Raw genomic sequence first — 25,440 nt, 5'->3', positions numbered from 1 at the left:
TTCCTTGCCTGGTGGCAGTTGAATAGGGAAGGAAATGTCGGGTCATCTCAAATATTCATACTTTTTTGTTCCAAAAGTGGGATGGTGGCCTTTTGTTTCCACATGTCTTGTGGATTAAACAAATATAGCTGCCCCTGCCAAAACTTAATTTGACTCTAAGCAGAGATACAAAGAACTAACTGTGGAGAAGTTGAAGTTGAAAGCATTGTATGGCTAGATGTTTTCCAATGACTTCTTTTTAGTATAGTTGAACAGTTGGAATTGGCTTGCAAAGCTGGAGTTGTGTCCTTATGGGGGCAACTTGAAACAGTATCATCCCTCACCTTGGTGTGCCATCCTGAATGCATACCTACTGATTTGAAGAAGATCAGTTGTTGATTTGCTCTCTGCTTCTTTCTTTCCCACCTCTGTTGTAGTTTGCAAACTGGGCAGATGCTGTTATCTTTGTCTTCAGTTTGGAGAATGAGGCCAGCTTTCAAGAACTGACTCAGTACTATGGGCTCGTCACGAACTACCGTGCCGTCTCAGACATGGCTCTTGCACTTGTGGGCACTCAAGGTGAGTAGAGAAAGGGACCTTTGCTGAAACCAAGCAGGAGGCTATTGAGTAAAATTGGGGAAAGGTGAGCAAACCCTTCCACTAAAAGCACCAAATTGATTTTTGATTTGCATCTTTAGTTCTCTTCAATGTTTTCTTTTCTTTCTCCTACTAATAGTTTGGGTAACTGGTGGTGTGGATGGTTTTTATATCTTTTCAGTTTTTACTGGTACATTAGACATATTCTGGGGTTCTAAACTCTATTAGTGATGATGAGTGTAGATCCAAGATGTTACTTGGGATTAATAGAGAATATCTCTGTGGGGCTGGGAGACAGGCAACTCAGGACATTGGGCAGCACCGCATGGAGGTCACAAAGCTTTCTTTCAGCTACATTGATGGAAAACTGTAATACGACTTTAAGCAAAGAATCTGCCACATATCCTGACTCACTTTCATGAGTCATTAGGACAGAGGACTCTTGAGTGTTCTGTTGCATCTCCCATTTGCTCCTTACATAATTCAGTTTGGATTTTTTTTGAGATGCGTGTGTGAGAGAGAATGAAAGAGAAATAGCTTGTAAACCAGACACCCTGAATGATTGAACATATCCCTTACAGCAGTGGTTCTCAACCTGTGGGACCCCAGGTGTTTTGGCCTACAACTCCCAGAAATCCCTGCCAGTTTACCAGCTGTAAGGATTTCTGGGAGTTGAAGGCCAAAACATCTGGGGACCCACAGGTTGAGAACCACTGCCTTACAGGGTTTACTAATTACTTTAAAAAGTATTAGATTTGCAAATACCCATTGCGTACTGATTTCATTTAATCCTGCTTTTGCTAAATCAGGAAAACTGCACATGACGTAGAGACCATTCCTCATTTTGACCACTGGAGGGCTTATATAGCCCACCTTCTTTGGTTTCTCATTTTCTTCCCCCACAAATTCAAACAAGCCATTAATTAGATACAGCCTACTATCGGTTTTTGTAAGTGTGCGGTACAACCACAGGATACATATCTGTGTGTATTCTTGATTATTCTGTAGAGATAAAGCCCTCACTTAGTTAGAACTAGGGCCATCTGTGGACTCTTAGCAGTGATCCAACACTCTGCTAGCAGGTTCCAGACACTGGAGCAGAGGTGGCACCCTCAGGTAAACCTATGCTGGATTCCATCCAAAGCTCGGGGCAGCCACAGAGCTTATCCAGGTTGCATGGAAGCCAAGTTAAATGCAGACAGGTTTACTAATTGCCAGGTCACCTGTCTGGCTGGGTCAAGGTGCTGATGCAAATGCCGGGAGGAGAATAAAGAGGCCAGTTAAGGTCATGAACCAAGCGATCAGATAGAAGTAAGAGGAGCAGCGAAGACTAAAATATAGTTCAGAATCGGACTACATTGGTCAAGTATTCATAGTTTTGATGGAAAAGAAAACATTCCAAATTTGCAGGAATTGGAGGCATTTTAAAAATAAACTAAGAATCAGACCATTTTCTGAATTTGTGATTCTCTGTGCCATGCCAACTACACATGTTGAAAAGGGCTACAGAATGAAAACTAGAGAACATTTATGGCAGTGGTTCCCAAGCTTTTTTTTGACCAGGGACTACTCTCCAAATTAGTACCAAAAGGGTTACAAATCAGTTTGTGGTCAACTTTAGATTCAGTTTAGTTATTTGGGGTGCTGATTCAAAAATTGCATAGGATAGACCACATCAGCTCTAGTTCCTGATACAGAACATATGCCATCCAGTAGACGCCATCTATTCACCCATAGAACACCATATTTAATAATCTAGAGCTGATGAGATCTATCCAATGCAATTTTTTGAATCAGCACCCCGAATAACCCTAAAAATTAAGACACCAAGGCGCCCCTGCTTCCAAGCACCTCATGGAATGGCTCCGCTCTGGAGAGGGAGGAGAAGCAGCAGTCAGGAGACTTCTTGTCACACCTTTCATGGGTAATCATCCTCTCCCATCCCAACATTCCCGTTGCCTCGGCACTATAAGAGGGTTTTGCAAGACTAGTCACTCTCATTGCAACAGTGTAGTAACGGTGAGGCTGCAGACCATATTTTAGTTCTTGGGGACCACCGATGGTCCACAGACCACAGGTTGGGAACCTCTGATATACAGGAAATCCTCCTTTTGTGAATGCAACATACAAAGAATGCTGCTAGGGTAGAATCATAATAGTTGCACCCTCATCTTGTCAATATTTACTTTTTAAAATCCAATTGATTTCAGTGGATTTCTGCCCAGTTGAGAAGTGGAAGAACAACCCTTTTCCTTCTTTTTTGCCCTGCTCAGATAAAATCAACGCTAACAACCCCCGTGTGATTGAGGATTCCCGAGCCAGGGCACTGTGCACTGAAATGCGCCGATGTCTCTACTATGAGACGTGTGCTACTTATGGGCTCAATGTTGACCGGGTTTTCAGTGAAGGTGAGTTCTTTTCTAAGGTATGCTTTTCAGGTGGGGAGGTGGGTCAGGCCTGCATTTCATGCCAACAAAAGCAATCAAGAAACCAAAGAAAAACATGTTTCCGAACCTATTTATGGTAAATAAACATAGCATGTAGTACGTAAACGCTGTATGAGATAAGGCAAGTGGAAATATCTATTGCGCCTCAGTGATCTAGAACATTGTTTGTGATTTGAGTCCCGGTGGCACAATGGGTTAAACCCTTGTGCCGGCAGGACTGCTGACCGAAAGTGGTTCAAATCCAGGGTGAGTTCCCATCTGTCAGCTCCAGCTTCTCATGCAGGGACATGAGAGAAGCCTCCCATTGGATGATAAAACACTTGGGCATCCCCTGGGTGACATTCTTGCAGACGGCCAATTCTCTTACACCAGAAGCAACTTGCAGTTTCTCAAGTCGCTCCTGTCACACACAAAAATGGCATATAGGCATACATGTATTTTTTTGTATGTACAAGAAAGAATGTTTAGCCTTCCAGATGTTCATGGCCTGCAAATTCCATCATGCCATGTTGACTTGTTTCAAGTCAGCAGTATCTGGAAGTTCACACACTCCCACACAAAGTGCATGCGTGTGGCAAAGTTTATTGATGTATCTGCCAATTTTATATGATTTTCTGCCTCTACAGTGTATTTTATTAGTTTGCATTTTTGTAAGAACTGCTGATATGTTCTTGCTATTCGGATCTTAGAACATCTGATCTTTGAATTATGTTTTATATGTCTTCTTGAAATTGTTTTAACTGGTGGTGTTAAACAAAATGGTTTTTAACTATTGCATTAATAGTTGGTTTGCTTTATTCTCTTTTAACCTGTTATAAGCCATCATGAATCCTGTTTTGGGGAAAATATAAATAAAGTAAATGTACAAACAAGCTGTTCTGGATATGGGAAAGAGCAACAAACATTCAGGAAGTAGATGAGCAGTGAGCCAGAGCCACTGGCTGTGTCCCACTCTGTTCAGGATTAGGAGAGCTGGCACTTGAATTGTCCGTCTGTGGCTGGAAGAGAAGGGCGGCCTTGGCACAGCTCCTGATGTTCTCAGAGATGAGCTTCTGCAGATCAGTTGGTGAGGCAAGCAGTTTGTGATTTCCATGTGCAAGCAGTTTGTGATTTCCTGTTGGTTTATGATCTTGCTTCTGTCGACAGTGGAATGGCTGTACCAGAGGTAGAGCACTGAATGTCAAGACATTGGTTTTGCATACAGTTCTCTGGCTGCAATGGAAATTAATTTATGTCCAGAGTATTTAAGATCACGCAAGCCTGGAATAGATTAACTGCTTTAAGGAGCCTCAGAATGCTTCATGTATCTGCTTGGATTAGAGCTCTGCTACTCAAAGTGCTGGTTCCTGGACCTCTGCCAGTCCTTGATCCAGTTGTTGCCAGTTCATGGAAAGTTTCCAGGAACGAAAGAAGCATTATAGCCAGATGGGAAAAGATTTAGTGTTGGCATACTGGAAAAAATAATAATTGCCAATCCCCCTGCATCAGATACCCTTAGAAACACTGGCTTAGAGGACACAGAAGCTAAAGTAATCCTCTTCAGTTTACTAAATTGTTGGAGTCATTGCATGACCATTCACTATAGGGGAACACAAGGGAATCAAGTGGAGAGATAGCACGAGTGAAATGAATCTTGTGGATTTCCCTCCACCTGTTTGGCTCTATCTCAGTTGCATAACAGAGACCATGAACATCAGTCCAATCCACATGAGCATGTCATACCCATATCTCTTGCAATATGGGATCACTCCATGTAGAGCAATGTTTACAAAGTTTGTTCAGGTTCTGACTTGGTCCTTGTGGAAGAGGTGAATGGGATGGGATATACCTAGGTGGGTGTAACTGTGTCACCCTGTGTAGTTCGTTAAAGATACAGACAAAATCCAGTGTTTCTTTGTGGGGTTGGTAGGGAATCTGACTCCCATTACTTATTTTGTGACTTTTTTTCTTTGGCTACTCCAGTTTCCCAGAAAATTGTGAATATGAAGAAACAGCAGCAACTCCTGGCATCTTGCAAATCTCTGCCTAGCACACCCAGCCATTCAGCCGTCTCCACACCGGTGCGTCAATCTCTCACACTAAATAGCATCCATTCTGGTCCAGTTGCAAAAACCGAAGGAGAAGCTTCTTTACGCTTTAGGGTTGCAAATCGCCCAGGGACTTTGGCAAAACACAGTAAACAGTTTGATTATAAGACATTCTATGCCCTCCCCAAAAAATTAAAGCTACCTTTGCAGTAGCCTCACTGCAAGTAGGCGGAAAAGGAAACTTTTGGACCAGCCAGTTGGGAAGGAAAGTGCCTTAATATATTCTTTCTTAAATGGCATTAGCATTAGCCTATTTGTCAAAGCACTTGAAGTATATGTTTGGTTCAGCAGTAAACCAAAAAAAAAAAAAAAAGGCCAGTAGGAGAGGCAGGTTCTACCAGGTTTGGTTGTAAAGCTTGCCAAAGCACTCAACACCAATTTGTTGTACATGGAAAGCAAGATATATTTGGGTGATTTTAATGTGTAGTGCTTAGGTTTGATCTTATGTTCATGTGTTTTAAATAGGCTTTTATCTTTGTTGTTATATATTGTTCTCAACCTGTGGGTCCCCAGGTGTTTTGGCCCACAACTCCCAGAAATCCCAGCCAGTGTACCAGCTATTAGGATTTCTGGAAGTTGAAGGCCAAAACATCTGGGGACCCACAGGTTGAGAAACACTGCCTTATGGTGACACAAGAAAGAAAGAAATGTTGTTGTTCTTGTTATATATCTATCTATGTAATTTGTTTAAGCTTGTGTTGTTTGCATTCAGACACTCAATCTTCCCATCCATTGCTGCCAGCCATTTTCCATAAGCAGTTTTACTACCTCATCCAGTGCCAACCCTGTCTCTTTTTTTGGCCAAGGGGTGGCTTAATTCTCCTTGGATTCTTTTCTAGGCAAGTAACGGTGGTCACACGAGCGACTACTCCTCATCTCTGCCTTCCACACCAAACATCAGCCACCGGGAGCTGCGTGGGGAAGCTTCAGCTATTATCGGTACACCAAGCTCCCTGCACCGGGGGACCAAGCGACGAACCAGCCTTTTTGCTGTGAGTTCCATGGGACTCCACCAGCATTGGGCAGAGTGGAGGGCAGGCTAAGGGCTGGGTGGGTGTATACATCTGGACAAAAGAAACCAACAGGTATCAAAGGGCAAGAGAGCAATGTAAAGCTGCTATGAAGATGTTATAATTGTCAAGAATAGGGTACTATCGCATTGTATAAGAAAAGCCCTTTGAGGTCTCACTTGCTGTCTTTCAGTTGTTTTCTCTCATAGCTTCCAGGTACATTCCTCTCATGGGTTTGGACACAAAGCCAAGTGTCACAGCAAATCACCTTGGTGGCATTTATTATTTTTTAAAAATCCCATTTTTTATCATGAGATCTCAGGGTGGCAAAGAAAGTTTTAAAAAATCCAAACAGTTCAAACCATCTTAAATGAAAATCAGCAAATAACTTAAACAAGATAAAAACACAATAATTCAGATGAATGAAAAGTGTTTAGGAAGGCTGAAAGTGCTAAATCCATGTATGTCAGTGGTTCTCAACCTGTGGGTCCCCAGATGTTTTGGCTTTCAGCTCCCAGAAATCCTAACAGCTGGGATTTCTGGGAGTTGTAGGCCAAAACACCTGGAGACCCATAATTGAGAACCACTGATGTATGTGCTTAAAAGTAATTTGGGCCTCAAAGGCATCAATCAAAAGACATTTCTTGACCTGGTGCTGAAAGGAAACCAATGTTTGCATCAATCAGAGATCCATTCCATGACCGGTCCAAAAATCTGGCACCATAGCTGAGAAAGCTCTCTTCCTTGTCTTCACTCAGTCTTTCCCCCACTGACAAGACATAGAGGAGGTACTCATGATAAACTGTACTTTATTACCATCTCTCTGTCTCTTCTGCAGAATCGCAGAGGGAGTGATACAGAGAAGCGAAGCTTAGACAGCAGAGGTGAAAGCACTGGAAGTGGCCGAGCCATACCCATCAAACAGGCAAGTCCTCAAGTGGGATGTGGTAATTATGTGTTGGTCCCCTAAAATTAATGTGTAGGGTTTTGTGTGACTGCACCCACACCTGCATACAAATGTGCATGCATGCCTCAAGTTGGTTGTTCACTTATAATAGCCCTATGAATGTAATTAAGTTTTCTGGGGCAAGGAATACCCAGAAGTTGTTTTGCTAGTTCCAGAGTTTACAGCACCTGGTATTTGTTGGCAATCTCCCATCCAAGTACTAATCAGGCCTGACCCTGACCCAGGATAATTTGCAACTTCAGACTGCAAAGTACCAAAGGCCAGCCAAGGTGTGTTGGCATCTGAGGCAGAAGAACCTGGCAGTAAAAATAGAATAACAACATAAAAGGTTGTCCTTTCATTGCATTTAAAATCAGCTTCCTGAGGCTGCTACCTCATTCTGCCTAACAGTAGGGCTATGTATGATTTGCATCTAAAACACCTTAAAACCCTTGCTACCTCTCTGTCTCACTCTAATTAGAGTTTTTTGCTGAAACGAAGTGGCAACTCTTTAAACAAGGAGTGGAAGAAAAAATATGTGACTCTGTCCAGCAACGGGCTTCTCTTCTACCACCCCAGCATTAATGTAAGTCCACCATCAGCCAAGCAGCATGTGACTAGCGTATTTGGGTGATCTATCTCAAACTAGGAAAACCTGTACATTTTAAAATTGAATTTGTAATGTAGAGATATGTGGGTGGTGCTATCAACTAGTTCATTGTGTTCAGCAGCAGACAGTACAGGCAGTCCCCATGTAACAAACAAGATAGGTTCTGTAGGTTTGTTCTTCAGTTGAATTTGTTTGTAAGTCAGAACAGGTACATTTTAAGTGTAACTCCAGCCTCCCCCCTCCTCCTATCTATCTATCTATCTATCTATCTATCTATGCACATACACATACACATATAGACACACACACACACACACACATATAGACACACACACACACACGAGGGTGGGTCAAAATGTTTTGGATCCTGTGTCATAAAAACACTACAAATCAACATATAACAGCAGAATTTGCTACAGATCATAGCCTGAACTATCCTCTACACAAAACTACCATTCAACATAGTAACCCAGGCATCAAAATCATTTTGGAAAAATTCAGGGTTTTGTGAACCATGATTTTAAAGCTGTTTTAACATCTTACAAGTCATTGAATCTGAAACCACATAGGTTGTCTTTCAGAAGTCCAAACAGGTAAAGGTCAGAAGGGGCCAAATCTTAAACATTCTTCAAGCGATTATGGATTTCCTTAGGTGCAAAACCTTCTTTTGCCAGAAATTCAATGATGACACTTTCTTTTAGCTTCGGATTCATAGTTCTAATGAATCAATCAGAAAAAGAAAAGATTATATCAGTAGAGTAAGGTTACCTCTATCAGATCATGCATAGATAGTCCAATAGCTGTGAAAAGTAATAGAGGCATTACTTTTGACCCACCCTCTTATATAGTTTTGGATAGCGTAGGGAAGGGTTAGCACCTGTCTGTGCCGTTATGGCAATTGAACTTTGAAAAAAAATTGGCTTGTTGTGGAAACAAGAATTGGTGTCTCACTCTCCTTTGGAACTAGGAGTCAGATATACGTTGGGTGTTTGCAACTCAGAGATGGCCTCATGTTGCTACTGCTGTTCTGTGCTGGCCAAGAACCACCCTGCAAGAACATAGCTAACATGGTGATGTCTGCTGAGGTCATAACAGGTTGCCCTAGTGATCAACAAGAAGGAGGGAGGTCACTTAACCCCCTCCTTCTTGATCACATGAGTACCGTTTACAACACCAGCAGGCTCTCAAGGAGTGACAGTAGCAACACTGGGACAAAGAGATACACGAATGCAGTCTTGGCCTGTCTAGCTACCAAGGCAGCATGACAGAGGATTTGATCTGATGCATGTAGCTACCATCATGGCTGATCTGGGGCCAGTGTGGAGCTCCAGACTGGCCCAGAATTAAGCAGCAGTTAGATACAGCCTAAGAAAGGATTTACTGTATAGTTCACAATCTCCTAAGCTTCCCCCTGTCTGCTTCTCATGCCTCTCCAGGATTACATCCATAGTACACATGGCAAAGAAATGGACTTACTCCGCACCACTGTCAAGGTGCCTGGCAAACGCCCACCGAGAGCCATTTCTGCCTGTGGTGCCTCCTCAAGCATCAATGGCTTGGTTAAAGATGTGAGCAGTGTTGGAGTTGGAGATGCAAGTAAGTCAATCCCACCTATCTTTCTTTTGTCTTAAAAGAAGGAAGTCACTCCTGCATATAGTGTCATTGCTCTGTGTCTTCAAGTTCTTTTCAACTTATGCTGACCTTAAGGTGAATTTACCATGGTGTTTTCTTGGCAAGATTTGTTTAAAGGGGAGTTGCCTTTGCCTTCCTCTGAGACTGAGAGAGTGTAACCTGCCCATGGTCCCCTAATAGATCTCCATGGCCAAGCAGGGATTCAATCCTTGTTCTTGTAGCCCAACACTCAAGCCACTATGCCATGTGGATCCCCTCTCCTGTCCATATATCAGGAGCTAAAAAGTTAGGTGATAGAAGAAATATAATGAGATGAGGCATTAAAAAAAGCTACCTTGGGGAAGCAGTATATTGGTAGATGTTGTGTTTCTTTGCCTTGAGGACTCTGGTAAGAATAAAAAGCAGGATTTATGGCATTCTGCAAACTCTTGCTGGACCAGTCCAAAAATATTTGAAAGGCCATCCTTTTTTTAAGTGGAGTAAAACAATATCTATGAGAACTGAAATGACATGTTTCTTTAAGGGAACATACATGCTGTACTGATGCGGTTTGAGGAATCTCCATAGGATCATTCTTTATAGGAAAGTGAATATAGCCTCATGTTACCTTGTATGTGTTTTCTGGTTGCAATTGGACGTTGCTGTTCCCAGTTTGTATGTTAGTGTGCTGCTGTTGATTCTCATATGTGTTGTAGTAAGATGCCAGAAAGTTACATATGTGACTCCTTTCACTTCGCCGTTGGTGAGGGTGGATATAATGATGAGAACAGTTAATGTTTTTATCCTACTCTGTCTCTAAAAAGCTCAGCAGGTGAGGCATAGGGCCAACCCCCCTCTTGATGATGGGGGGCGGGGGGGGGGGGAGAGAACCATCTTGCAGATGATTCCTGTAGATGCCCAGTTCATGTACAAGTGATTTATAGTACAGCCTGAAATGTGGAAATGAAGACTTTTGGTGTTTATTTCTGTCTGGATATGCTTTAGCATGTTGTTTGTTTAGAGGAATGGTTCTCAACTTGTGGGTCCCCAGATGCTTTGGCCTTCAACTCTCTGAAATCCTAACAGCTGGCTGGAATTTCTGGGAGTTGTAGGTCAAAACACCTGAGGACCCACAGGTTGAGAACTGCTGGTTTAGAGACATTTCTACAAAGGAATTGGGAAGAAGAGATTTATTACATAGGTTCTCATCATTTGCAAGCTCATAGCACAGACGACCCAAATTCTGGACAATCCCTGTCCAAATTCTGCTTTTGTAACTGGGTCGCAAAAGCAGATTTGTTGCAACATTGCATATACTGTATATTCTGGCATATAAGACTACTTTTTAACCCAATAAAATCTTCTCAAAAGTTAGGGGTCGTCTTATACGCGGGGATGGACTCCCAGGGTCTTATATGCTGGGAGTCACCTTATACGCCAGGAGTCGTCTTATAGAACGGGTGCTGAAACTTCCAATCTGGATTGGAGAATCTGTAGTTTCCGCATATGGTGGGGGGAGCTCAAAAATGGTAGTGGCCGCATCCCTGCTCTATGCAGAGACTATATGAAAGCATTAAGGGTGATGCTGCACAAGTATGGTAGAAAAAATTCCATTCATCAGGATTCGTGGACTTAATGCGGTCCCGATGGTGAGGTGAAGGGGCGCCTCACCGGGAAGGTGTAAGTGAAGGACGGAGAAGGCTGCAGGTGTCTGGGGTGCCCAGGGTATGGAAGAAAGAGATAGAGTGGCTCTGGGCCCAGAAAAACACAACTATTTTACCTATCTAGCCCGCCCTTGTATCCTATTACCGTACCTCCTCCTCTGCCTCTCACATCTCGCTCCTGAAGACTGCAGTGAAGCGGTGGAGGTGTGCATGTATGAGATCTGAGAGGCAGAGAAGGAGGTACAGTAATAGGAAAATTACCATATTGAAATCAAATCTGATGCTTTTAAAAAAATTATTTGGTGTGCGTTGGAAGAGGGGTAGTCTTATACGGTGACTATATCCCAAACTATATTTTAGCTGGAAAAGTTGGGGGTCATCTTATACTCCCAGTCGTCTTATATGCTGGAATACGGTAAATTCTTCACATGTCTTTATATATGTTTTCCACCCCTTCCATCAAGCACTAGTGCCTAAAAACAAAGGGAGCCACCTTCAGTAAATCCTTTCTACTTTGATTCTTAATTTTACCAGAAGTGATCAAGCAAGTGATCAAGGCTGGCGTATGGAACCCACTGTCAAGCCTTGGCTGCCATGCCTGGCTGGTAGATTATAAATTGTGTCAGCTTGCCTTAAGGGATACCAGCTCCAAAGGCAGGCATCTTTACAACTTCCTCCTCTCACAAAATTGCAGCTAATGAATTACACAATATATTTGGATTTCCTCTCCCCAGGGTACTACTACCTCACTGTAAGGAAAAAGGCTATAGTCAAAGAAAAAGAAATTGAATTAATCCAATGGATTTTAGCTCTGGGCAATTTGCTTAACTTATTAAGCAAATTGAATTTTGTACAGACATTCCTAGTGGTGTCAAGTTGAATTGGTGTGTTTGCTAAAGCAAGTAAACATTCAGGTTTGATTCACAAATCTGGAGAGCTCCTTCCTAAAATTCTAGGTGACTTTAGGCCAACAGTGTCCCCTAGAGGATACCATTAACCTTTTAAGTTTTTGTTTTTTTGTGGAGACTGAAAATGAACCTAAAATACCTACCAGAATTCCATTAATGAGCTGCAGAATTAGGGAATTGTGACAGGGATTGGGGAGGAGGTGTGGGAGAATCAGGGATAGTTGTAGAGCTCTTCATAACTCTGGTCTGCTTCCACCAATGGGATTACAGTATTCCCTCCACGTTAGCTGGGTTTAGGGTACCGGATTCCAATGAAAGGGAAAAACTGTGAATAAAGGGAAAATACCAGAGAAAACACATCTCTAGAAATTTCTAAGCCTTCCAGCAAAACTCTGTGGCCAACTTTTGGAGGTAAGTGAACATAGAATTGCAATGGAAGACCTAAGGAATTATGGAGAGGTGTTTTCCCTGGAAATGACTAGGTTTTCCAGTATTACTGTCACAATGAAGAAGCATTTAGACTGCGATTTTTTTTACCATTACTATGCTGTCTGGTTGGGAGTCTAAAATACCCAATTCTTCATTCCTGCCATCTCTTCTCTGTGTTGTTGTTGTTCTTGTTGTTGTTTGGGGAGGGGGGTGCAGTCTAAAAGCATCTGGCCAAAAGCATCTCATCTCTGTTCCATGAAATGCGAAGAAGTACAATTACACCTCCCTCAGCATTTTGAGATAAAAGTATGCTCAATAAATCTTCAGGCTCAGATACTGAACACTGATCCTGATCCTGATCCTGAATCTGTTTTGGCTGGAATGCAATGTACCAATTCCCTTAATACTTTGAGAAACTGGGATGCCATGTATTTCTCCCATCCTTATGCTTTGTATGTAGTAAAATGCCAGGTTGAATTCCTACCTGCTCCATTTATAAGAGTCTCAGTTAAGGCAGTTGGAGCATAAGCTTCAGTCTTCAGGGCCAGGCTTTAGCACAACTGGTTAACCACCAGCAGCAATAGATTTTTCCCAACCAAATAGTTGGGAGTTGGAGCCTGGGTTGGGGTGAGCACCCTGTTAGAGCATGCAAGCAATCAGTGAGTATGTGTGTGTCAACTGCAAAATAAAGTGTATGAAGCCAATTGGTCAGGCAATGCATGGGGTGGTGGCTCAGCCTAGAACTTTTAGATACTGTTACAATTTTGTTCAGGCTCAAGCTATGCACGTGTTCAGACAGTTGGAAGAGAGAAGCAAAGAGAGACAGACTGATTTGCTTCTTGGCCGCTGAAAAGAAGGTCTCCCATATGGACAAAAGAAATACCATTTTAAATCTCTCTGAAAGGACATTTAGTGAGTTGATTCAACTGATCATATTGTACATATATTGTTCTGAATTAAGAAAACAGCTGTAGCTGTGAGTAGATAAATTAGGCACAGCTTAAGCGGGGAGGTATTTTACAGCACCATAAAAAGCCGCCGATCAAAGAACAAGAGGAAAGTCTGTGATCAAAAAGGCTCATCATTATAGAGGGTAGAGCAACAGCACCCCCTGTGGCCAGAATCAAGCATAACCTCCAGGACGGCGAAGTTGGAAAAATGCCAAGACACATACTTCTATCTGTCTGTCTGTCCTGTATGACTAATAGCATTGAATGTTTGCTGTGTATGTGTTCTGTGATCCACCCTGAAACCCCTTTGGGGTGAGAAAGGTGGAATATAAATGCTGTCAATAAATAAATAATAGCACTGCAGATTGTCACGATAGGCAAACCAAGACTAGACAAACAAGTGTCTGGAATGAAAGTATCTCCATAAATCCATTTATTCTTTTTTGCAGCTAGCCCCAGTCCAGGATTGCTGAATCCTCCAACCGACCCAGCAATCAAGCTCTTGGGCAAACCTGAGCGCCTACAGCGCTCTGTGTCTTCCTCCAAGGCTGGTAAGTTGAGCAGGGATCCAGAGGTGCCTCTGAGACAGGAATGAGACTAGGAAGGATTAGGCCTCAGTAAGCCAGGTCAAGTGATCTCTTTTCTCATCTATTTCCACAGAGGTGGCTATGGCTGCCGAAGGGCTATCCAGTCCTGGCAGTGGTGGCAAAGAACCACCTCCTTCCCCTATGGTTGACAGAAAGAAACACAGGCGAAAGAAGCTGTCAACACCATCAAAAACTGAGGGGTCGGCAGGCCAGGCAGAAGGTGAGAAGCAGCTGACAACTGCAGTGCTTGTCTGAAGCTGGGCTGAAACCTTTGTTATCTGCCATGGGGACTGAATATTGGGTTCCTGACAGTCTGCAGAGTCCATAGGGTGCCTATCCAGATTTTGGGAAAGAGCTAGAATGCTGTGGTGTTAATGTGTTGGCAATCTTGTACATGTCAACCCAGTTCAGGTGAAGTTGTGCCTGTTCCTGTTTTCAAAATATTATTTCCTGTTTAATTATTTGGTACTTCCTTTGAAAGTAGTTGCTATACTCCAGAAACTTCATTTTTGTGGCTGCCACAAACTATTTTGAATTAGTTGAGATATATGAGATATTCATTCAAAAACTATAGCAAAATGTGCTTCAGGATGTCTCACAATTACAAAGCTTTTGCATTTTAATAAACTCTTCATGTTTTTATGATAGAACCAATTAGGAAATGACATTTATAACCCAGGGACAAAGATTGTGTTACATAGTGAAATTGTTGTTTCCTGAAATGGCCAAGATAGTGGTTGAGCCTGAGGTAAAACCTATGACCAGGTAGCATGCAGCATAACCTAGTGAAGCATTCCTGCACAAGCCTCACTGAAACAAACAGAAGTTCATTGATGGAGAAAAATGGCATCAGTGACTTCTATGTCCTGTTGCTATAGGCAATTGCTCGTGGCCAAGTATGATTGTCTTCCAAGGATAGAGACTTGGCATATATCCACAGCGTAAAATGAAATACTAGTATATCTTTGAACAATAATACCAGTTGCTGAGGAACGTGAATGGCAGTGTGCTGTTTCCCTCATGTCCTGCTTGTGGATTTCCCATAGGCAACTGGCTGGCCTCTCTGGGGAACACAGTGTTGGCCTAGGCATCAGGAGTTTTGGGAAATGAGGAAGAAATCTACAGAGGAAGTGGAAGAAGAGACAAAGCAAAGAAACAAACCATTTTAAAAAAGCAATCCTAGCAGTGGTGGGTGCTCTGGGAGCAGTTCCAAACAGACTGAGAAGCATCTGAATGTAATTATCAGAGATAGGCTCACAGTAACACAATTTCAAAACACAGCACTGCTTGGAATGTGACACATTACCTGATGATATCTCACTGATCACTGATGGTCCCCAGCTCTACTTGGTAACATCTTGTAGATTCTTAATCAAGATGATGCTGATGATAGTGATGATGACACAACCTTTGGTTTTGTCTGACACAGCTATGTCCCTATGTCCCTCTGAGCTTTGCAAGTTCCTTTTTATTTCAACGGGGCTTGGAATAGGATACTTCTCTACATAGTCCTACTTATGGCTCAGCTCTCTCTGCTGTCCTTAGTGCTTAATATCTACCTTCTTAGGTAGGTCCTTCACTTTGGTTGCGTGCTAGGATTGCCTCTGGCAAATCCCCCTGTTCCATTTTTGTAGCCATGTGGTTTTTAACAAAATCTATAAGGGAAAGGAAAGGTGTCTTGTGAAGACATCTACAGGTGAGCAATGTTGCAAGACTGACTTGACCTTGCAGAAGGCCACATGCTGTCTCCAGTGTGCCTGGCCTCAGGAAGACAAGAGTCAGGCAGAGGGAACTAGCAAAGGGCTGATGCGCGAGAAGACAGTGCACTAGGTAGTTGGTGGGGGGGGGGGGGGGGAGACCACCATGTCAACAGTGGGATCTTTGGAAGATCAACCCTCTCGCTTTCTGCATCCCAAAATGACAAGGAAAAATCCAGCAGGGCTGCCCACCTGCACACACACACCCCATCACCTGTGTCTGCACTAAACAGAAGTTGCCAAGCCGTTTCCCTCCTGTATGCCTCCTTACTCACGAAGGGGATGCCATACCCCTCACAGCTTTCTCCCTCACTGCCCCTTGCCAGTGCTTCACGCATCCACCACCTTCACTGCCAGCCCTGTTCTCTGGGTCTGTGGGTTCTGATAGCCTCTGCTTTTTTATTATTTTTCTTCCACCTCTGAACTCTCTCCCCTTTCTTCTTTTCCTCCCTTCTCTTTTTCTCTGCCTTTTGCTTCCTGCTTCCCCTCCGGACCCTCTGCAGCCAAGCGTAAAATGTGGAAATTAAAAACCTTTGGTAGTTTAAGAAATATTTATAAAACAGGTAATGAGCGGCGGTGACAGGCGTGGGCTCTTTTCTTCGTGCCGTGGCACCCGTTGCATGCAGTTGTGCTTACCTCGTGACGTGTGGCCTGCATAGATGTTTGTCCCCTAAATGCTTTCCTTGTGCTCAAGATAACCTCCATTTTCTGTCTCTTCTTAACAACCTTGTAACACCAGAAAGCGCCCTCCATGTCCCTCTCTCCTCATTTGGGGTACACAGAGAGGGCTAACTTCCCCAATTGCTTTATGATCGTGCTTCTCAAATGATCCTTTGGAATTCGTCTTTTCGCTGTTTTCGGCCAGAAAATCAGAATTTGAGGAAGAGGTAGTATTAAAATACTTTGACAAAATAAGTTTTCCTAAAAGATAGGATCTTTCTGTACACTGTGCATCCATGAGGATTGTTGGGTGTGTTCCAGTCAAGAGGATTCTGCTATGTTTGGGTCAACAGGGAATCCCAATAGGTCAGCACTTCACATATACGGCTTGTATGGTCTAGAACAGTGGTTCCCAAACTCTTTTTCAGTCATGGTACCCTTCAGAATACTTTTTCCTCACAGAACCCTAAGTATTGTGAACACACAACGTTCTTCCTGCTTTATCTACTATTGCCTTAGTGTTTTGCATCATGTACTAGGTATGGAGATAAAGATAAAACATTTAAAATATATATACAAGCCTTTATTTTGGTACAAGAAAATATTGGACATAACAACATGCATTTATTTCAATGCAGGAAATATTGGATTCACACCTAAAATGATGAATTATTTTTCTCATTTTTGTACTTAAAATAGTTATGAAATTGGGTTGTATGTCCAACAGCTGAATACATACATAAATTTGGGGCGGCATCCAACTTACTCCGAAATTTGTTTTTGGTGTAAACATTGGCTGGAAATCCTGATTCACATAAATAGGTAGACTTTGCTTGGATAATTCCCAGCTGTATGTCTATCAGTCATTCCATGGCCCAGATTTAAAGCAGAGATACGTTGTATTTCAGTAATACTCTTGACACTGACGTTAAAAAAAAGGTTTTTAAGTGTTTTGTTTTTTAAACCCCTACTATATTTTTGTGGAACTCTGGGGTTCCATGGAACAGTTTGGGAACTCTTGGTCTAGAATATATTTCCCCAGAAAATTTTGCAACACACTGTGGTCCCTTAAGAGAAACGATGGAGAAGGCGGAGAGTTTTTCTTCTTTATTCCAGCCAACCTGATTTTAAAAATGATAAACTTATGAATGAGCTTGTATGTTTGTTTGGCAAACTTACATTTTCTGAACTAATATGGAAAATAAAGCACAATTTGCACTTCTTTGGATTTTGTGGTGTAGGACTCCCATCGAACAAACACAAACCAAAATATATGCATTAGCAGGGAGCACACATAAAAACGCATTGCTTTAGGAGAAATGGCTTGCTGAACTGAAACATGTAAAGCAAATTACATCCAAAAACTTTATATAGTAAGGGGAAATATGTTTTTTTAAGTGTACAATTTTAATGCATATGCTGAGAAATGTGGACTAATAGGAAAACAGAATTAAATGAATTTATGATTGGGTAGGACCTAAAAATGGACAGAATTGTCTGTTCAAAAGTTTTTTTTTGCTTGCTTTAAATTAGTCCTAATAATAAAGTTATTTTTCTTTAAAGTTATGTAAAAGAGTAGGGCAGGCAATAGTTTTAAAGAATAATTAAAACTATTTTATTATTTTTTACATTATAATTCCACTTTTTTCCCCAAGTAATCAGGACAGTTTTATCCTCTACAACCCAAATTGATCAGCTTCAGATCATTCCTAAAAGTTATGATCAAGTGTAGACTTTTACTGGCATCTCCCTACCGTTAGCCCCACACTAACCAGTTCTCCCCACTAGCACCATTTCACGTGGCATTGCATGCGATCTTAACTTTTGTCCCATTGTCATCTTTGATTAAACAATGCTTAAAGCAAAAGACGTCTCAAAGCAAAAGCAGGGGTGGACGGAAAGGAGTTACGGTGCAAAATGTCACAAAATAGAGAATCAAGACCTTGGGAAATTTACTCTTTTGGTCTACAACATGCAGGATCCCCCTAAAATATAGTTCTTCGGTGAGCATATTGACTAAGGTTTCTGACAGTTGCAATTCCAAAGACAACTGTTTTCAAAACTCTCTGGGGAAAATTGATGTGGTGCAAGCATAAGGGATACCCAAAGCATTTCCTATCAGATGGATGGTGATCTTTCAGGCTTCAGACCAAAATGCATCACTCTTAACACTTCCAATTTCTTGCCAAACTATTAGGAAACCTTCCAAGACAAGAGTAGCAAATACATTTAAATATATGCATTGGCATAGAGCTGAACAGCTGTGGTAGCTGTACTCCTGTCCCAGGAAAGATGGGGAGGGGAAACTGTATAACATTCTGGGCTAAGTAGTCTGCTAGCACAAAGTGTAACCCCTCTCCCTCCTATGCACCCTGCAGCACCTCTCATACAGAAGTGGGCATTTCTGTCCTTGGTTTGTTAAGTGTCTCTACCAACCCAGGTGAGATGAGAGAGAGGAAAATGGTCCTAGAATTGGTGCAAAGGTGTAGGATGAGTCCAGCTACAGCTGCAGCCTTGCCTTACCCTGCTCTTTCACATCCACAGAGGAGGAAAATTTTGAGTTCATCATCGTGTCCAGCACAGGGCAGACCTGGCACTTTGAGGCCAGCAGTTTTGAGGAGAGAGATGCCTGGGTCCAGGCCATCGAGAGCCAGATTTTGGCCAGCTTGCAGTGCTGTGAAAGCAGCAAAAACAAGGTACCAACCACTTCCCTTATCCCCAGTATCACCTTGCAATGATGTTTGCTTGATAATGAGGGTGGCAGTAATGGCTTTGGAATGGCTCTTTAAAAAGACAGCATAGACATGTGTCTGATCCCAAAGGGCTTACCATCTAAAACAGATAATGTGCAAAAGAGCAAAAATAATTATGGGTATTTGGTGGAAGAGATTAAGCCATTGGAAGAAAAGAGAAAAGATGCTCCTCTCTGTATAGGGCAGTGGTTCTCAACCTGTGGACCCCCAGGTATTTTGGCCTACAACTCCCAGTAATCCCAGCCAGTTTACCAGCTGTTAGGATTTCTGGGAGTTGAAGGCCAAAGATCTGGGGACCCACAGGTTGAGAACCACTGCTGTAAAGACTCTGCCTTGTAACTCTCCCTGTTAATCTCATATCCGATATAGAAACATTGAACAAAGTGATGTCTGTAGTAACGGCCCTGTTGCTGTAGAGAATCAGACAAGAATCTTACTGTTTTTGAGGAGGAATTTAAGAAGGAAGAAAGGGTGACTGATCTCACTCACTTTGTTGTTCAGTGTAAGATGTTGGCAGAGGGTAGGGAGCTAGTTTTCGCAGTACTTAGACCCCAAGCTCTGGAACTAAACTAATAGAAAGAGGCATATCCTAGTTTTTGTAATTCATTATCATATCATTCTTGCAGGCTCGGATGGACAGCCAGAGTGAAGCAGTGGCAATCCAAGCCATCCGCAATGCCAAAGGCAACTCCTTATGTGTAGACTGTGGAGCTTTAAGTAAGTAATTGTCCTACATATTTGGGAAATTTTGTAGAGGGAGCAATTAGGAACTTAGTAGAGCCAAAATCATAGGCAGTGGATACCACATTGTTTTAGGCTACCATGGTCTGTACACATCACAGGTTACTGCCAATTCCTTAGGCAGAGTGATACTCAAGCACATCTTCCCACCCACTGCAACCATGTGACTTTTAGATGTGTAGAACTACAGTTGCATCTGGCTAAGATTTTATTGACAAGCATTAATCAGAATTAGTTTGGTCCTGCACATGTTTGGGGCTGTGTCTCCCATCAGAGGTATACCAACATGCATCAGTTTGGCGCCAATTTTAACTAGAGACATGGCTTCATCCATGGAAATCTGCGATTTGTAGTTTGGTCATCAGCTACTTCAAATTTTCGGCCATTGAGAACTCTGGTCAGGGGAGTCTGTAAGAATCCTTAATAACAGAATTCTGAATAATCCACAACCAGATTACAAATCTTGTGCAGTCATAGCATTTAGAATAGAATCAAACTACTTAACAGTGTAATGCTGCCAAAACACATCCATACAGCCTGGAAACCACACAGCACCCCAGTGATTCTGGCCATGAAAGACTTTGGCAATACCATGTAAAGTATTTCAACTGCTAGTCACCATAGTCCATAGCAAGAGTGGTGGGGTTGGAAATCTCAATCAACAACATTGGAAGGAAACTTAGGTTAGGATGTCAAAATAAGCATGGAAGGTAGTCACTCTTCACCCTTTCCTGAGGGAGAGGCAAACATTCCTTGCTTTTTGATTGGCTCTATTTCCTTTGCTCCAGACCCAACCTGGGCCAGTCTGAACTTGGGGGCGCTGATCTGCATTGAGTGTTCTGGTATCCACCGAAATCTGGGAACTCACCTGTCCCGGGTGCGCTCCCTTGACTTAGACGATTGGCCTCTGGAGCTCACGCTGGTGCTCACCTCCATTGGCAATGAGACAGCCAACAGCGTCTGGGAAAAATGTACGCAGGGACGCCGGAAACCCACCTGCGAATCATCAAGGTGAGTGCAGGTTGTCCCTTGATGCAGTGACAACGTCATGTGATTACAGTCTTGCGTAGGGCAAGCCTACTTATACATTGTACCTATGAAGGAAGAAGCCCCACTGAATGTAGTGGAAGTTACCATTTGCATAAATATGCATAGCCTTTCTCTGTGAAATTGCCAACTAAAGGCATGAAAGAGCTAATGTTAAACAGATTTGATATCAGGGACTGTGAAACAGATGGCTACATCTCTCCTCCTGGAATAAACTAGTACTTTGACTGGATTGTGTCAAAGCTTGCAGCTCTATTTAATAGCAGACAAAATAAGAGTTATATATATATTGGATTCCACTGCAGATTTTGCTCCTCTCATTGACATTTGCTTTGGTAAGCATGGTCAGGATAATTTTCTTGATGCCTGGAGGGCTCTGCTTGATGGACCAAAACAAAGGTCCCCTTTAACCCAGCAAGGCAACAAGGCAGGGGCCACTATGGGAAACAGCCCCCAGCAAGCTGCACAAAGAAAGTGTGGGAGAAAATTACACTCTCCCGCTGTTGCTCATGGGTTATCAGTGTTCAGGGGCACACTGCCTCTGAAGCTCCAGATCCCATATAGCAATCAGTATTAGATGGTGCCGGTTGTGTGTCTTCAAGTTATTTCTTATTGTGATCCTAAGGCAATCCTGTCACATGGTTCTTCAAAAAATTGTACCTCTGAGGTGTAAAGATTGAGACTTCTCCAAGCTCACTCAGCGGATTTCCATAGATGAGTTTGGGATCTGAACTCTGATGTCCTAGAGTTCTAGTCCAACACTGAAAACTATTACTGGTTCTTTGTCATGATTAAGGGTCTCTTTCTGTCTCTTTGGTGTCTTCTCAGGGAAGAGCGGGAATCGTGGATTCGGGCCAAATACGAGCAGCGGCTGTTCCTGGCCCCACTGCCCCACTCTGAACTGTCCTTGGGGTGCCAGCTCTTCCAGGCTGTGGTGGACCAGGACCTAGATGCTGTGCTGCTGTTGCTGGCTCACAGTTCCAAGGAACAGATCAACACCCCCACTGGAGACAAGGACCGGCGATCAGCCCTGCATGTGGCCTGTGACCTGTCGAACGTGGTCATCACCCAGCTTCTGGTCTGGGTAAGTAATGCCAGGCACTGGGAATGAAAGATATCCTGGGAATGTCAGCACAGCAGGAATCTCCCTGCACACTCAATGGGATCAAAGAGAAGAAGATGCAGTGAGATCCTATTTGGGGCAGAAAGAAAGGCAGGTTTCCATGGGGATAGTGAGGACTAACATTTAACGCTGTTTTGTGCTCAGTACAGTTTCCTTTTTATTTTCAGTCAGTCGTGGCAGCATGCATGAGTCAAATAGGCTCATGCCAAACATGTGTTGCACTGTGCCATGCTCCTGTTCGACTCACTTGGGAACAGTTTGCAAAATAGCATTCAGACCAATTTTCCCCATACATGTTGTAGCATAGCCCAAGGCAACCTTTCCCCATAACCTTTTCAGGATAAGAGTAATATGAACACGTCAGGCCCATTTCACACTACGCAATTATAGCATTGTGATTTCACTTGATTTGCTTTGGCTGTATTCTTGTGGAATGCTGGGATTGGCAAACTTCTCTCTTACACTCCCAGTATTTGAAATTTACAGCGTATGCAATCTGCAACCGCAGCCAGTGTAAGAGAGAAGTCAGAGCACAGTGGCAGGGCTCCAGGTCAGTCCCTAAGATCTCCAGTTAAAACAACAGAATTGGAAAGAGTTCTACTCTCTAGAATATGAAATGCTGCTTTAGTCCTGTGGGAGAACTGGACAAAGAGCCTGACCTTGTCAAAGTCAGCTTCCTAATCCCAGCATCACTGTGCTGTATCAGCAGTTCTTTGGAACTGTTTGGCCCGCTCCAGCCAGCGCACTGTTCAAAGCAAGAATAGTTCTGTGAAAACTATTCACAGAACTATTCTGTGGGTGTACAGTTATGAGAGACTGCAGCACACCGAAAATATTTCACAGGTGGAAATTTCTCAGGTGGAAATGGGAGGTGTGTGGCTGAGCAACATCACAGTGTGGCTAAGATGGGAAAACGTATTATTTAAGGAAACACACAAGCTAGGAAGCTTGAGCAGTTCACTCCTGCCTGAGCCTCCTGGCAAGACTCCATATTTCTTCTCCAAAAGGTTGCAACAAGTGATGTAAGCTGAGGACAGAGGGAAAAAGAGGAAGGAGGAAACTGGGACATTTTAAAATGAGCTCAAAAGGGGGATAGTGGAGGACTAATTGACACTATCAAATTGGTATTGTTGGATTGTGTGAGAAAACTCCCCATAGGCCATTCCTACAACTGGAAAGAACTGGCATCTTATAACTATAGTGGTAAGAGGTGAGGTAACTGCTTGACAGGTTGCGGGAGTGATTACTGCATGGAAGCTGAGGAAAGGGGCACTAGTTATGGAAGATACTCTTACAGTTGAGGGACAGAGATAGGAATTCTAGGGAGATTGCAAAGGTCTGCTACTTGTGGGGGGAAAAATACACAAAGTATCGGGGTGGCAGAGAAATAGAATAGCAGGATTGTTGTCACTGTTCTGGGCTTAGAACAATGGTTCCCAACCTGTTGTCCATAGACTACCAGGGGTCTGCAAGAACTAAAATATGGTCTGCGGCTTCGCCGTTACTACACCGTTGTGATGAGAGCAATTGGTCTCACAAAATCCCCTTATAGTGCCACGGCTTTTAAAATATGGTTTTCTGAGGGCGAGCAAATGGCGACTACTAGGTGGCATATGTTCTGTATCAGAAACTAGAGCTGATGTGGTCTATCCAATGCAATTTTCTGAATCAGCACCCCAAATAACCAAACTGAATCTAAAGATGACCAAAAGCTGATCCATAACCCTTTTGGTATTAATGTTGGAGAGTGGTCCCTAGTTGAATGGTCCCTGGTCAAAAGAAGGTTGGGAACCACTGATTTTGAAGGTGTTGTATCCAGCATATGCTATGTCTCTGGCAGGGCCATAGCTAGAAAAAAAATTCATGAAGAGTAGCTCAATAAAACAAAATAATTTAAATAGTATGGTTCATTCTATATTTTATATAACTTAATTAAATCAATTTTCTGGTCTCCTTCATGGGGGGCTTCAAGTCCCTCCCATGCCTTAGACTTTGCCTGCCAGTTATGAGTGGGCCAACCTGGCTGCTTCCACTATATCTGCTATTGCTGCAAGTAATGACTGTGAATAAATTGTAAAAATTTGCTAGTGATAGTGCTTGCAGTTCTGGAGAGACTCGTTTAATTTTTGCTTCTTGTAGACTTAGCAGGGGGAGTTGGTTAACCAGTTAAATTAATGAGTAAACCAGATTTTTTTAACCTGAAAAAATGGGGGGTTTGAACCCCTAACACCCCGCCCCTCTTGGGCTACAGCCCTGGGTTATGGAAAAAATATATAAAGGCATCTGAGAAGAAAATAATGGAAACCTCAGGGGTGTGGAGGAGAGCATGCTATCCCATGGCTTTGAGAAAAGCGGCAGAGTTAAGGATGCACTGGTTGCCCATGCTAACTGTTCAACATTTATTTTCCCCACAGTATGGCTCTGATGTGAAGGCTCGTGATGCCGTGGGCCACACAGCGCTCTTCTACGCCCGCCGATCTGCAAGCCAGGAGTGCATTGACATCCTCTTGCAGCACGGTTGTCCAAATGAAGGCTACAGTACTATCGCCACCCCCGGCCTGCGCCGGAAGAGCAGCAGCGCCAGCGTGGGAAGGACCGAGGCCCGAACTGCCCTGGTGTAGCATGCCAGGGGGGAGCCTCTTCCCCATCCCAGTGGTGCCAATCGGGGTGCAGTAACTGATGCCTCCTCTCCGTAGGGAGACTCCACTTCCTCCTGGCATCTGGACCAATAGGCCACGGAGCTTGGATCATGACCTCCTGTCATGAACAGGACGTGGCGGCTGCCATCCAGAGTCCTGCTCCAACGGCTCTGCTTAGCACAGGCTGCCGCTGCCGCCGCCAGGACTGCCTCAGTGGCTCTCAGCTCTCCCGACTGCCAGACCTTGAGCTGCTCTGCCACTCTTCGGGGCAAGAGCCATCTCCCCAGGCAGGCCACTGAAGACGCCTGTCGGGATCCAAAAGCAATGCGTCCCAGCACTCAGCGGGAAGGAGCAGGGCTCAAGACAGTTTTGACATCTTCCCAGTTCATGGGGGACTTTAGGAAATGAGGGGGGCAAGCAGTTACTTGGGTTTTTTCCCTTTCTTTCTGTGTTTGTAACAATCTTTGAAGGTGGAATGTAAATCAGTGTTATTGGAATGGTCAGTGACCAGTCTTCAACAAACCAGCTTGAAGTGGGCCAGAAAGTACGACAAGAGGGAGAGAGAGCTGAAGAAGCCTTGAAGGTGGTCTTGCGTCGAGGGTGAAGGGACATAAGGCTCAAGAGGGAGTCTTGCGTCCATTCACTTGGCTTGAGTGAGCCCTTCCTCTCAGTTCTGCTCACCTCGTTTATCTCTGGGTTCAAGGTGCTGGGCTTAATGAGTGCAATCAAGTTGTGGGAAGGCAAGAAGGTGCTGTTTACCTTCTCTTCCCTCCTTTTCCAGGAGACACCTACAGAGGTGAGGGCAAAGACAAACTCATGATGGAGGAACAAGGAGATAGCTTAGCTGGGAAAAACCAAGTCTCCTGTATTCTGCTGCCCATCTTCTGTCATCAGC

At 43.4% G+C, this 25,440-nt stretch overlaps 1 protein-coding gene across 3 annotated transcripts in view; it reads left to right on the top strand.

Moving 5' to 3' along the window:
• The window catches only part of AGAP2 (ArfGAP with GTPase domain, ankyrin repeat and PH domain 2), a 162,791-nt gene that overhangs the window by 135,522 nt on the left and 1,829 nt on the right, over nucleotides 1-25,440 (top strand). For 2 of the 3 annotated variants that reach the window (XM_060762830.2, XM_060762829.2), the window contains exons 5-18: nucleotides 417-558; nucleotides 2,850-2,984; nucleotides 4,986-5,083; nucleotides 5,950-6,102; nucleotides 6,959-7,045; nucleotides 7,548-7,652; nucleotides 9,113-9,272; nucleotides 13,688-13,789; nucleotides 13,899-14,045; nucleotides 18,787-18,938; nucleotides 19,622-19,712; nucleotides 20,525-20,747; nucleotides 21,612-21,867; nucleotides 24,321-25,440. The exon at nucleotides 24,321-25,440 is cut by the window's right edge and continues 1,829 nt beyond it. In XM_060762830.2, coding sequence (XP_060618813.1) covers nucleotides 417-558; nucleotides 2,850-2,984; nucleotides 4,986-5,083; nucleotides 5,950-6,102; nucleotides 6,959-7,045; nucleotides 7,548-7,652; nucleotides 9,113-9,272; nucleotides 13,688-13,789; nucleotides 13,899-14,045; nucleotides 18,787-18,938; nucleotides 19,622-19,712; nucleotides 20,525-20,747; nucleotides 21,612-21,867; nucleotides 24,321-24,527 — 2,058 coding nt within the window. In that variant the 3' untranslated portion in view covers nucleotides 24,528-25,440. Of the gene's footprint in view, nucleotides 1-416; nucleotides 559-2,849; nucleotides 2,985-4,985; nucleotides 5,084-5,949; nucleotides 6,103-6,958; nucleotides 7,046-7,547; nucleotides 7,653-9,112; nucleotides 9,273-13,687; nucleotides 13,790-13,898; nucleotides 14,046-16,085; nucleotides 16,146-18,786; nucleotides 18,939-19,621; nucleotides 19,713-20,524; nucleotides 20,748-21,611; nucleotides 21,868-24,320 lie in introns of all 3 variants that reach the window. The other variant, XM_060762828.2, reaches the window with a different exon arrangement.

The sequence above is a fragment of the Anolis sagrei genome, chromosome 2 (genome assembly GCF_037176765.1).
Source record: "Anolis sagrei isolate rAnoSag1 chromosome 2, rAnoSag1.mat, whole genome shotgun sequence".
Classification (NCBI taxonomy): Eukaryota; Metazoa; Chordata; class Lepidosauria; order Squamata; family Dactyloidae; genus Anolis; species Anolis sagrei.
This window is presented reverse-complemented; position numbering and strand designations above follow the sequence as displayed.